Source organism: Chaetura pelagica, unplaced genomic scaffold (genome assembly GCF_000747805.2).
Source record: "Chaetura pelagica isolate M959 unplaced genomic scaffold, ChaPel_1.0 scaffold399, whole genome shotgun sequence".
NCBI lineage: Eukaryota > Metazoa > Chordata > Aves > Apodiformes > Apodidae > Chaetura > Chaetura pelagica.
Window position 1 is genome coordinate 1,170,722 of NW_009970719.1, and position 11,999 is coordinate 1,182,720.

General features: G+C 43.1%; 1 protein-coding gene and 1 non-coding gene across 6 annotated transcripts in view; both read right to left on the reverse strand.

The window, feature by feature from the left end:
- Positions 1–4,121: 4,121 nt before the first annotated feature.
- KLHL32 (kelch-like family member 32) overlaps positions 4,122–11,999 on the reverse strand; it is a 90,237-nt gene continuing 82,359 nt past the window's right edge. For all 5 annotated transcript variants that reach the window (XM_010006314.1, XM_010006313.1, XM_010006312.1 and 2 more), the window contains 4 exons: positions 11,423–11,481; positions 8,409–8,601; positions 6,491–6,585; positions 4,122–4,673 (listed from right to left, as the gene is read on the reverse strand). In XM_010006314.1, the coding sequence (XP_010004616.1) occupies positions 4,512–4,673; positions 6,491–6,585; positions 8,409–8,601; positions 11,423–11,481 (509 nt within the window). In that variant the 3' untranslated portion in view covers positions 4,122–4,511. The remainder of the gene's footprint in view (positions 4,674–6,490; positions 6,586–8,408; positions 8,602–11,422; positions 11,482–11,999) is intronic.
- Positions 9,054–9,125, reverse strand: TRNAC-GCA. The gene has a single exon. It is a non-coding gene; the product is annotated as a tRNA-Cys (tRNA).

Genomic DNA, 11,999 nt, shown 5'->3' on the forward strand with positions numbered 1-11,999 from the left:
GACCCTGCCCCCCCCCCCTTAAAATGTGTCTTTGGGGTAAGAAAAAAACCCAGCCTGTACTGCAAAAATAAAACTGTGTAAGTCCTTTATATAGTCTATGTGCTAAACTTCCTGCAAAGTCCTCCTCCCCTACAAACTGCCTGCAGATGAAGTGTTTTAACCTTGCCCTTTTAATTTATTCTACATTCTAATTTTCAATAAACAGATGCCGCCTCTTGCCGCGCTTGTTTCCACGTTGTTCCACATTCTGCCTGTGTTGTTTCTGCATGTGTGAATATTCAATTATCTATTTCTCCATGATTCTTCAACTGATGTACCAAATGTCTGTACAGGTGTGGGGGAGGGGAACAAGGGAAGGCAAAACTTGGGGTGGGGGGGGAAGAGTTAGAGAAGTCTGAACTATTCTGAGATTTAGGTACTTTCCCTGAAAGCTGAGAAGTCAAGAAGAAAATCAGAAGCCACAATGAGAAATGCAAGGATTATGAAAACACTAATGCACAGAAGATTTGCTCCACACTGGCCCAGAACATAAGAAGTATTTGTTTGGTTAGTGCTTGGGTGTAAAGTTGCTCCATAAACACCAAAGGGGCAGAAGATGCTGTTGGTGCTGCTGCATCCAGGAGTTGTCTCTATTTGTATCAAAAGCACAAAGCTGCTGATTGCCTGTGTGGTTATTTATAGTTAAGAAGAACTCATAACATAGCTTAGGACTCAGAAGTGAAGGATGCTGTGTAACAGATTAAATATTCCTCTTTATGGGAATGGCCCAAAAAAGGAGATCACAGGACAGACATAAAGTACAAAGGCTCTTCAGTACAGCTCTCATGATCCTGGGGACCAAAGGCCTCATTCTGAGTAGCTTTAATCTGTAAGTCTAAGGAAATGCACAGAATGCCACAGTTAATAACTACTGCTGCATTACTCACTCCTAAGGATACGTCTCCTTCAACTCTTACTGGTTGCAACCTGCACCACTACCTTGCTCACTCCCAGCAGGAACCCAAGTGACTTGTCTTGGCTGCTGCTCTCACACTGCTGATCTGACTGCAGGAACAGAACTGTCAAGTGTAGAGGTGTTCTTCTCATTAGGGAAAGCTTTACGGCTCTGTGGGAAAACTGAGGTAAATTGGTAGGCTGGGCAGGGGAGAAGGTTGGATTCAAAGGTTTAAGTTTACCAGAAATGGCACAAAATTTAGAATAGCAGGAGGTCACCTGCAACTGGTGAAGTTTAAGACACTAATGGAGCAATGGCAGAGCAAGGAAATGGTGACACAGAAGCTTCAGCTTACAGGGCAGCATTTGCTGGCAGGACTCCTGCCCAGCTGCAGCCAGCAGGTCAAGCCAGGCCTGCTCTTCCAACTTCTGCTCCTCCCTAGCTGAGACTGCTCTGCCAGAGCTGAGCTGCTGCTGGCACCAGTGTGCTCCCTGCCTGCTCTTGGCATTACATTGTTTGTTCTCTTCTTACCTGGCAATAAATAACCAGATTTTGCTCACCTGGCAAGGGCCAAGTGGCATTTTCCTGACTTCAGGCACAGCACAACACCCCATCTGCCCTGTAGGTCCTGCAACAAAAGCAAAACAGAACAGTGTGGCACACTGAGAGCTACCAAGCTGGTGAAAGGTCTAGAGAACAAGTCATACAAGGAGTGGCTGAGGAATTGGGGTTGTTTAGTCTGAAGAAGAGGAGGCTGAGGGGAGACCTCATTGCCCTCTACAACTACCTGAAAGGAGGTTGTAGGGAGGTGGATGTTGGCCTCTTCTCCCAAGTGAATAATGACAGGACCAGAGGAAATGGACTGAAGTTGTGGCAGGGGAGGCTCAGATTGGATATTAGGAAGAATTTCTGTACTGAAAGAGTAGTCAGGCACTGGAACAGCCTGCCCAGGGAGGTGGCTGAGTCACCATCCTTGGAGGTATTCAAGAAATGTGCAGATGTGGCACTTCAGAGCATCCTCTAGTGACTGAGGTTGCAGGCTTTTTTTGTGGGTGTTTTTGGCTGTTTGTGGTTGGTTTTGGTTTTGGGTTTTTTGTGCTAATGGTTGGATTCTGATCTTAGAGTCCATGAGGATTCTGAGATAAAACTTAGGAACTCAGAGGCTGACACAAAAGACTCCTCTGTAGTCACTGAAGCCTGATGATTAAGAGCCAGAGCAGAATCCTGACACTGAGGAGAATATGTGTCATCCTGGAGCCCTGTGGTAGCCTTAACTAATGTAATGCAATTGCACAGCTGTTTAAAACTGCTACTCACCAGTGCAGGCAGTTGGTGATCACAGCCGCCACAGTAAAGGTGTCGGGAAGGCAGAACAAACATGGTAAGTAACTTCCTGGCCCTACACTTGGGCCTTTCAGTCCTCAAACCAAGAGGCAGAAGCTCCTTTCCATGAGGAAACTGCCCCTCTCAAACCCCAGCCTGCAGGGTTTGCCAGACCCCTCGTAAACCCTCACTCTGCAGGAGGAGCAGGTCAGGAATGATTTCCCAGCTACAACTGCAGGAAGCTGAGGCAAAGGGATAAAGCCTCAAAACTAAACCATACAAAGCAGCCTTTGCACTATTGTCTGGAAGTGCACTGGGCTTTACAAAGGCTTAGAAATGAATTCTCCCACCACCTGGGAAACAGCCAGTGTACGTCAGTTCTGCACCCAGAGCAAAAGTTGATCACTCACCTGGTGTGGTACCTCCAGGAGGAGGCCCAGAGCCCCAGAGATCTCTCTACACACACGCTTTGGTTATTTAGCCACCACGCTCCTCTGGAAAACAGCACATGTAATGTTTGTGTCCCTGCAAGTCACCTGTAAGTAGAGCTTCAAACACTCACCAGGTGTGGGCCCTGCTCCTCACGCAGGGCAGCGGTGCAATTATTCAAGTGTAAATGGCCTGTTAGGAGAACTGGCCCCTCATGCTGATTTCCAGGAGATCAGAGGAATAAAACCAACAACATTCCTGATGCACAGCCCATACAGCTCCCAAGCAGTTAAGCCTGGATGTAGGCTGGCTTTGTGTGCAGAGGGAGATGTTAGCACTCCAGATAGTGTGCCAGGCTGCAGCTGCAGCTCTGCTCTGTGCAACCAGAGTGAGAAGGCTCAGTAAAAAAAATCCACAAAACTTTCTAACTTGAAAATTACTGGAAAAGGAAAGGTGATGTTCCATGAGCACACTGCCCAGCTGGAGAGGGAAATGGTGATAAAAGTTCACCTCCCTGTATCACTAAACAGACCCTTGCAAGTCAAAAGATGTATTTGATTTGGAAACCAAATGCACCAGAGGAGCATGGTGGCAGGGAACGGATCAGTAGGTAAAGCAGAGAAGTGCAGAGTACCCATAAATCATAAGTAGAGGAAGATTTAATTACATGCTTGGTTAAAATTTACAAACATCAAAGTTATTAGATGCCTAAATAAAAGACAGAAATAAGAGACAGGGGCTGCAGTAGCCAAGCAAAGCCAAAATGTAACAGGTTATAGAGTATTTATTGTGAACTGGCATATGTCTGGAGTATGGAATGGAGACACACCATATAAACTGAAAGAATAAATAAATAAATACTGACATTGTTCTACACCTGTTTAGCCTCTGGAGACCAGTGATTTGTGGGACCATATGTTGGACGAAATGAGACTGTTCATTGATAATTGTAAATGTGGTGACCCTTTGCAAACTGGATATTAAAAATATTAAGTAAATGGCACATTTTAATTATACAGTAAAGAGGCTGTTCTCCACCATTAGAAGACTGCAGCTGTCAGGAGGAATTCATCATATGAAGAAGGTAACATTTATTTGATAGCAGACCTTGGTAAATGACATCCCAAATGATCTTCAGATTCTCAAACACATTCAGTTTAGACTTTAGTCATGAAGCTTCGAAGTCTTTGTCTTTCAGCTAAGACAATTTTCATCTGTTCCTCATATACTATAGGGCTTGTTTGAGGTTTTGTTTGTTTTAATTTGCTTTGCAATATTTAAATTTCAAATGAAGTATTAATAAATGAGAAACTGTAAACAACACAGTTTGGAATTGGAAGTCAATACATTTGTTACTCTTTTTGCCAAAGGTATCAAGTAAGTTGCATAATTACCACAGTATTATATCATCTTTGTCAATATAAACACAGAGTTCTGTCAGCTTTGAAAGTGCCATTGGTGAAGAACTGAACGTGCAGACTCCAGAAAAGAGCAGCCCAGGAGGAACTGAGAGCATCCACAATGCCTTATGAAGTTGCATAAGGAAATGAAGTAGAGACAGGTAGCAAGTAGTCACCAGCAGAAATGCCAGATGCTCTCGTGTTTATGCTTCTACATCTGAGCCAGAGGAGAGAAACTGCAGACAGTTTTCATAGCTTCCTTCCTGCCCACTGTGATTTGACTTTAAGACAGATGTGTGAAGGTAAAGCAGCAGCTCATGTGGATTGATTCTTTTCACTAGTCCAGAGAAAACCTTCCATACACAGGGTTTGATAATTTTTTTTTCTCCTTCCACTTCAATTTTATGAAGCACACGTTCCTTGTCTCACATTGTGCCGATCCTGTGATGAGGCACTTGGAGAGTCTGAAGGTTAGGACACGTGAAATAAGGAGCTGGAAGAAAGCATGCAGCTATTCCATTGGAAGCAAAGGGGAGTGTAGGCCCATAGAACACTTCTTCCTTCCCTTCCTTGCTAACATCCAGCACCTGCAGGTCAAGGCACACAAATATGTTGGGGATCACAGAAGAAAGCTGAAGGACATTTACTGGCACACACTGCACAGATGGACTGTTATTTCCATCAGAAAGATAATTTCAGATCCCTTTCAGATCTGTGATTTTAGATTTATGGATCTGGTGTTTTATTGCTTTCCTCATCACCCAAACCTTAGGTTGGCTCAGGCACTCAGTAGCAGAGACAGTGGATCCTGCTTCCTGGCAGCAGCAGGAGCAGCCAGAGTGCTCTGCACAGAAATGCTGCCCTTACCACAAAGGACGAAGCATTTGTCAGGCTGGTATCTGGGGAGGAAAGGAGCTCTATCCAAGCTGGAGAGGCCAAATAAATGAATGACTTAGGGAAAATGAAGGTATATGGAAATAGTGATTTCTTTATTTTTTTTTTTTGTCTTGCAAAGGAAAAAGTAGCCTTAAATTTGCTGAATTTGAAGATAAAAGGGCTAGTTTGACTAGTTAAAACCAGGCCCGATGCCAACAACTGAGAAGGGGCAGCACACACAGCTCTGCCAAAGCACTGGCTACACTACTTTTCCCTTTAACCCAGGGACTGTTGCAGGCAGGCTGCCAGCTCATGACCAGTCTGGGAACATGGACAAATGTCTGTTCAAGAAGACAAGAGCCCAGAATCATCTTCGCTGGTCACTAAGCAGTATTTAAGCCCAGGTGCACTTTGGTAAAGTACCTGCTGATTATAAACAAGCATGTTGTTGGAGTAAAGCCATGCCCTTGAAATGGTGCTATTTCTCCATTTGTCTTTCAAGTAGTGTTGTCCAGTCCAGTTTGAATTAATTTTTCCAGTAATAGTTGTTAGATACAGCATCCAACAATTCAGCAAAACACAACTATACTATGACCAGAACATAGTTTTAACTGCTTGTCTTGCACGATCTATTCTTTACAAAGTCATGGTAGTAAGTGTTCGTTACAAGATCAGCAGCTCAACCTCCAATACCTTCCTTTCTTATGCAAAGTCCACCTTCTACTCTCATGTGATAGTTTGGAGGTTAAATCCTAAAATCCAGAAAGTTGGAAGCTAATGAAAATGTTGTTTATCAACAGAAGTGCAGGAACTGAGATGGAACAAGAGTTTCTGACTCTAAACTGCCCAGATGGTCACAAAGCAATGGCTAAAAATGCAGAAAGATAAGCATTCCTGATTTCTTTATGGGAATATCTGAAAGTCATGGATCTGCAGGCAAGCTGCACTTGTACAAGATGAGAGAGCACAGGAGTTTGTTGGACAAGCTGGTGCCTACAGCAGGGATCAAAAAACTTCCATTCAAGCTCTGAAGCAGTAAGTGCTGGGGCAGGTTGTAAGCTGACTGCACTTTGCCAAAGAACAACTCGTTAATTCTGGCTGCTTCTCAGACAGACAACTTGGAGGGGAAAAAAAACAACATTTAAAAAAAAAATAAAATCACAAAATGGGCTGTAAAATTGTTAGTCCTTACCCCATCATCCATTTCTGCAACTCTTTTACTTTCGAACTTTATTACATACCCTGAGAATACATAAGTCATTATTTTACCCAAACCTTGGCAAAGGAGACTCCTCAACCTTGTTCTACTAGACTATCTTACACTAATTGGATCTAATGGCTCCTCTGGAAATATTTTCAATATCCACAGTATTTCCTCCTTGTGTTTATGCAGGTTCAGTGGCTGCATAAAAAACATTTTTAATCTCTCTCCACTTCATGTGCGTTTTCCTTTTTGAATAACCCCTGTGCAAAACCCATCCTTGCAAAATTATTGGAAAAGACTTTAAAAGGAACCTAAATCACTCACCTGGATACATGCCAAAGGCTCATTTGTCCAAATTGAATAGCCTCCAACTAAATATATTCTACCATTGTGGACAGCGACTCCAGACTCATTTTGACCTACAGCAAAAAAAAAAAAAGGAAATGGAAACCACTTTCAGTGTTCAATTAACCCTTTTAACACCTAATGCTGGAGTTCTGTAACACAATGATAAACGCACTTGGCAATGACCTGACTGTTTCAGAACTCGCAACAAGCAGCAGTGAAGGTGAAGTGTGAGGGCTGCTCCTTGCTCTCTGCAAGAGCCCCATACAGAGCTGTCCAGAGAGATCCCCCAGATTAGCAATAAACTGAGGTTGTACAGGGACCATCTGCTGTCTCCTCAATGGTCTGAGGTTTTGCACCTGTGCATTTCATAGGTGATAGGTACCCTACCTGCCTCTCTGCTATCACATACACTCACATCCTGAGAGAGCTGAACACCCCTCATGTTCTGCCCACACCTGTTCACCCCCCTTTTCCTCCAGGTACAAGTATGGTGAGGTATGCTATTCCCATAGCAACAGTCTCCTGAACAAGTTTGGGAGCTTGGAAGGATAAATACAGCCTTAAAAAAATAATCTGCACTACATGGTGCAACAGGTACATTTGCAAAGAAAGGCTTAGATGGCTTCTTAAGGTGCAGGTTGTGGAAACAACACACTGGGTAGTAGCACTTTTGCAGTTGCAAATTAGATGGTATCAGTTGCTCCAGATAATAAAATAAAATAATCAACTGGAGAGCAAAAGGGATATGAAAAACTACTTCTGTTCGAGAATGTGTAACTCCTTTTTAATCCATGCCCCTCTCCCCAGTGTCCATGAAATACTCTGAAGACCTGACTTGGAAACCAAGCAACCTTTTCCAGATTTCAGAGATTAAGAAACCTAATGCAGTATCTTAAAGAACAAAGTTGCCACTAGAGCAGCTTTTAAACTTACCACGAGGAAAAAGACATTAGGTGACTGTCTTATTTGTCACATGTTCATTTCTCTGGTGTTTCTATCTATTCTGATCTTCCAGTTAAGCTCCTACATCCTTTGTATCATTTTAGTGGTAGATCTCAGAAATCAATTCAATGCCAAATGGAAGAGGATGAAAAGTGAGGGAGGTTCAGTTCTAGGACTCCTGTAGCAGTCTGTGCTGACACCTCTTGGCTGCCAGTGCTGTGACTAATTGAGCTCCAAGTCTGCTGCACAAGAGAACAGCCCCAACACTAATGCTGTCCAGGAAATGCATCCTCTTCTGCAATGCTGCTGTTGGTGCTTCTCTGGGAATGTATCACATGCCTGTTCCTCCCAGGGATTCGAGGAGGCAGTGCAACTGGGAATTTTATGAGGTGGCAGTGAAATTTTGTGGACCGAGTGGCAGGGACAGTGAATCACAGTGCTTTGCAAGTTGCTGCTGAAACAGCTCCTGCTAATGATTGTCATTTACAGATCCATAGCTAACAGAGATACTCAGGTCACCCCTGACGACAGAATTACAACAAAGTCTCCTCCTTTTGGGTAATTTATTAAGAAGAGATTGCTTAGAAGTAAGTGGTGGCTAATGGTGTTCAGTGCCAGCAGGAAGCACTACAAAACAGTTTCTGCCTGTTGAACACTCAAGCAGGGAGCTAAACCTACCAGTGCAACCAAGCTTCTGGAGAATCAAAAATAAGTAGTGGCAATACTATGACAAAGATTTTTTATTGCTTAATCAAATTACATTTATGTGCAGCTGTACTGCACAGTGTCCTAAGACAAATGTTTTGTAGAACACTCTATGACTGAACAGTAATAAAAAGTGCCCTGTTGGCCAACAATGACTCAGAAATAATTGAGTCCACGTCATGGAGTTCCACGTACTAAAGGCATCTAAAGGGAAAAGAAGTGATGGATGTTGGTGTACAGTACTCACCTGTCAACATGTTGAAGCTGCAACGTGTCCACTGGTCAGCATCTATGCTGTAGGAGTCTATGTGCCGAACCAGGATCCGATCATTGTTGTAGTCCAGGTCATTCCCACCTAACACATAAAGTTTCCTTTGGACAGCAGCCATGGAGTGATACACTCTCCTCTGCAGCATCGGGCTACGGCTTAACCACTTGTTCTGGAAAGGAAAAGAGAACTTGTCTCAGCACTGCTCAAAGATGCACCTACAATAACTGCAGCACATGTAAGGTGTTCTACTCACCTTTGGACAGAAAACACAGGTGTATATAATTGTTGTTCAAGTCATAGAATTGTTTGAGTTGGACAGGACCTTAAAGATCATTCAGTTCCAATCCCCCTACATGGGCAGGGACACCTCCCAGTAGATCAGGTTGCTCCAAGCCCCACCCAGTCTGGCCTTGAACACTTCCTGGGAGGAGGCATCCACAACCTCCCTGGGCAACCTGTTTTAGTGTCTCATCACCCTCACACCCTGAAGAATTTTTCCCTCATGTCTAACCTAAATCTTCCCTCTTCCGCTCTCTACAAGTCCTTGTAAAAAGCCCCTCCCCAGCTTTCCTGTAGCCCCTTCAGGTACTGAAAGGTCACCAGGTTGTCTCCCAGAAAAAGAGGGGGCACCTGGAGTTGAACCAGGGACCTCTTGATCTGCAGTCAAATGCTCTACCACTGAGCTATACCCCCTGAGCCTTCTGTCTTACATATGCATGTTGCCTATAACACTGACTAGACTTACTGGACTTTCAACATGGTTTACAGTTCTCACATTAAAATTCATTACTTTAATAGTATTTCTTGCTTTGTATTTTTTTTCTGTTTAGCTCATCAAGTTTCAAAGCCATTTTTCTTCTTTAGAATTCAAAAGCAAATACTCCTTAAGCAAGACTATTAGATGTCTCCTTTGTATACAGCGCTAAAATTATGTGTGCCAACTAGCTCTCTTATGAGAGAAGAGAGATTCTTCTACCTTTCATAATTCAGAGTTTATTTGATCTTATCCTTGGGGAATGAAGCAACAGGGAAAACTAAATTCCTAAAGAATCTTCTCAAATTATTCATGCATTTGGTTTGATGCTACTAACCCTTTATTTGTGGGCACTTACAAACAGTAATGTCCTTTTGCATCTTTTTCTTCCTCGTTAACAAGATTCAATAATTGTGCTTTTTGAAGGGAAGGGGGAAAAGGACATGGAAGAAAAAGGATTAAAGCATATTATAAACCTAAGGAAACAATTGCTCCTGCTGCACTTACCAAATCAAACAACCTGACAATGGAGAGGATTAATTTATTTAAGTGGAGGAAGTAAAAATCTGCTAGTTAGTTCTTTGCGATGCACGCGCTGCCGCTCGCTGCAACTCGGGAGCCTCTAACACTGCTGCCTTTTAACCTCCACCATACACAGCTATACATTTCAATGGGTAATAGTTGAATATTAGGCATTAATGCTTGCATTAGCAGTCCAGTCTCTTAACACCAGACTATAGACACCATCTGCTTTGCAAAGCCTGCCTGCATCCCCTGATTATATCTTTAGCTTCCTCCACTGCAGTGCCTGCCAGGTGAGCCGCAAAGCACGGCAAAGGCAAAGAAACAGGGGCCTGGTGGGGTCATTTCTAATAAGCCAGTGTGTGAATATTAATCAGTGGTGGGGAAGCAGGGGTCACCCCAGCCGGCTTGTTGGCAGGTAGCTGTGTGCTCGGTGGCAGATGGCAGGCATTATCGACTCGCCACAAAGGCCTCGCGCAGAAGCAGGCGCTGGTGCTGAATGATAGAGTTATTGAGATTCCGTGTGGGATGCAAGCAGATGTGATGGTTTCCAGTACCCACCGTAAACAATATGCCAGCAGAATTTTTAAAAAGAGCTGGTGTGTACAAACACGAAGCGGCCCTCGTTTGAAGAATGCAAGGGCACACTTCCCTGTAACCCCTCCGGCGCCAGGCCAGGCTTCTCACCGCCAGCACGGCAAGCTGAGGTAGCCCTGCCACGGGTGTTCTGGGGTGCAGCTTTCATGCCGGCAAGTAAAGAACCAACACAAAAGATAACACAACAGAGTCATGGTGTCTAAATAAGTGTCCCCCTGATAAGCGAAAAAAGTGGCTGCCTGTAATTAGTACTTGGATTTAGGACAGAATTGGCACTTGTACAATCAACGCATAAAGCTGCACCTCGAAAAGAAAGAGGCAGGTTTGTCGTTGCCTGCTTTCTGCTTCAGGACCCACATGTGCTGTGCTCTAAAATGTCAGTGGGAACCACAAAAAACTATCTTCAGGCACAATTTGGTTCCAAATACAGCAATCAAAGCCCCCATCTTACAATCAGAAAAGTCAATACTCTTCCACGTGTGTGTAAATCAAGGTATGCAACTCTGATTGCAAGCGTAGGACTTTTAATTCCTAATATAAACAAAGAGGGCATAACCATGCCCTAACCCTCTGAAATGGTTACTGAGCCATGCTAACCTAATCAAAACACATACATAATGTATGAAATAATCCCTAAAAGATATTTTAGGTGCTTGGGTAATGAAATGGTAGGTACCCTTGCAGTCAGCAGAATAAGTCACAGCCAGGTAGTATAGTTCTGAAAGTCTGCAGAAAACAAAAAGCATGTATATGCAACTCAAAGCAGAAATGCCAATGCCAAGAAGCATTTTGTAGCACTGACTTTGAGTATACATTGCCCCGGGCTGCTGGCTTACAAAAAAATGAACAAGCAAACTAAATACTGGTAAATACAGACGATTTAAAACACACTTCTGTTTTTAATCTAGATATTTCTAACACCTACAGGCTTAAAAAAATATAATAGAAAGTCAGGGTCTCCCTTTCTCTGTTAAACTCTCACATTAGTACAAAGTGAATTTAAAACACCACTAATTCAAATGGTCAGTATTTTTAGCCTTACAAGAATCATTGTATGTATCTGCTAACAGACCTATTGGAAGGAAAACAGAAAAACACATGCAACACAGACACCCACCTGCTTAGGGTCATAGACCATGAGCCTGTTTTGATACTGTGCAGTATTTGTTACTCCTCCTATGAAAGAGTTTATACAGGTTACATTGTTTCATTTAACCAAAAACCAGGACTACGATCAGGTGTAACAAAATAACCAATTCCAGGGTTCATTTGCTGACATAGTTACATTGCATATCACCACTTGTGATTACATTCTACTGCTCATTCCACTTTTTAATCTGGTTATGAGATAGTAAGTACATCATTTGTCAAATGCCCAGAAACACAAAATAATAGCAACAAACACCCCCCCACCCACAGACTTCTTTTTTAAAGCTAATTGTTCTATGGGCTAAAAATGAGATACAAATTTATCTGTTTATAAATGAAAGTGCATTCAGCCATCATCAAGACACACAAAAAAAATTTGTCCCTGTTCACAGAATCATCATAGTTGGAAAAGACCTCTAAGATCATCTAGTCCAACCATCCACAGGGCAGGGGTGTTCCCAGGAGATGCAAGGAGACTGTTCCAAGAACATGATGTAAAGGAAGAAGAGACAGGTTTGCATCAGAGAGAAGGAAGAGGTTGAAGA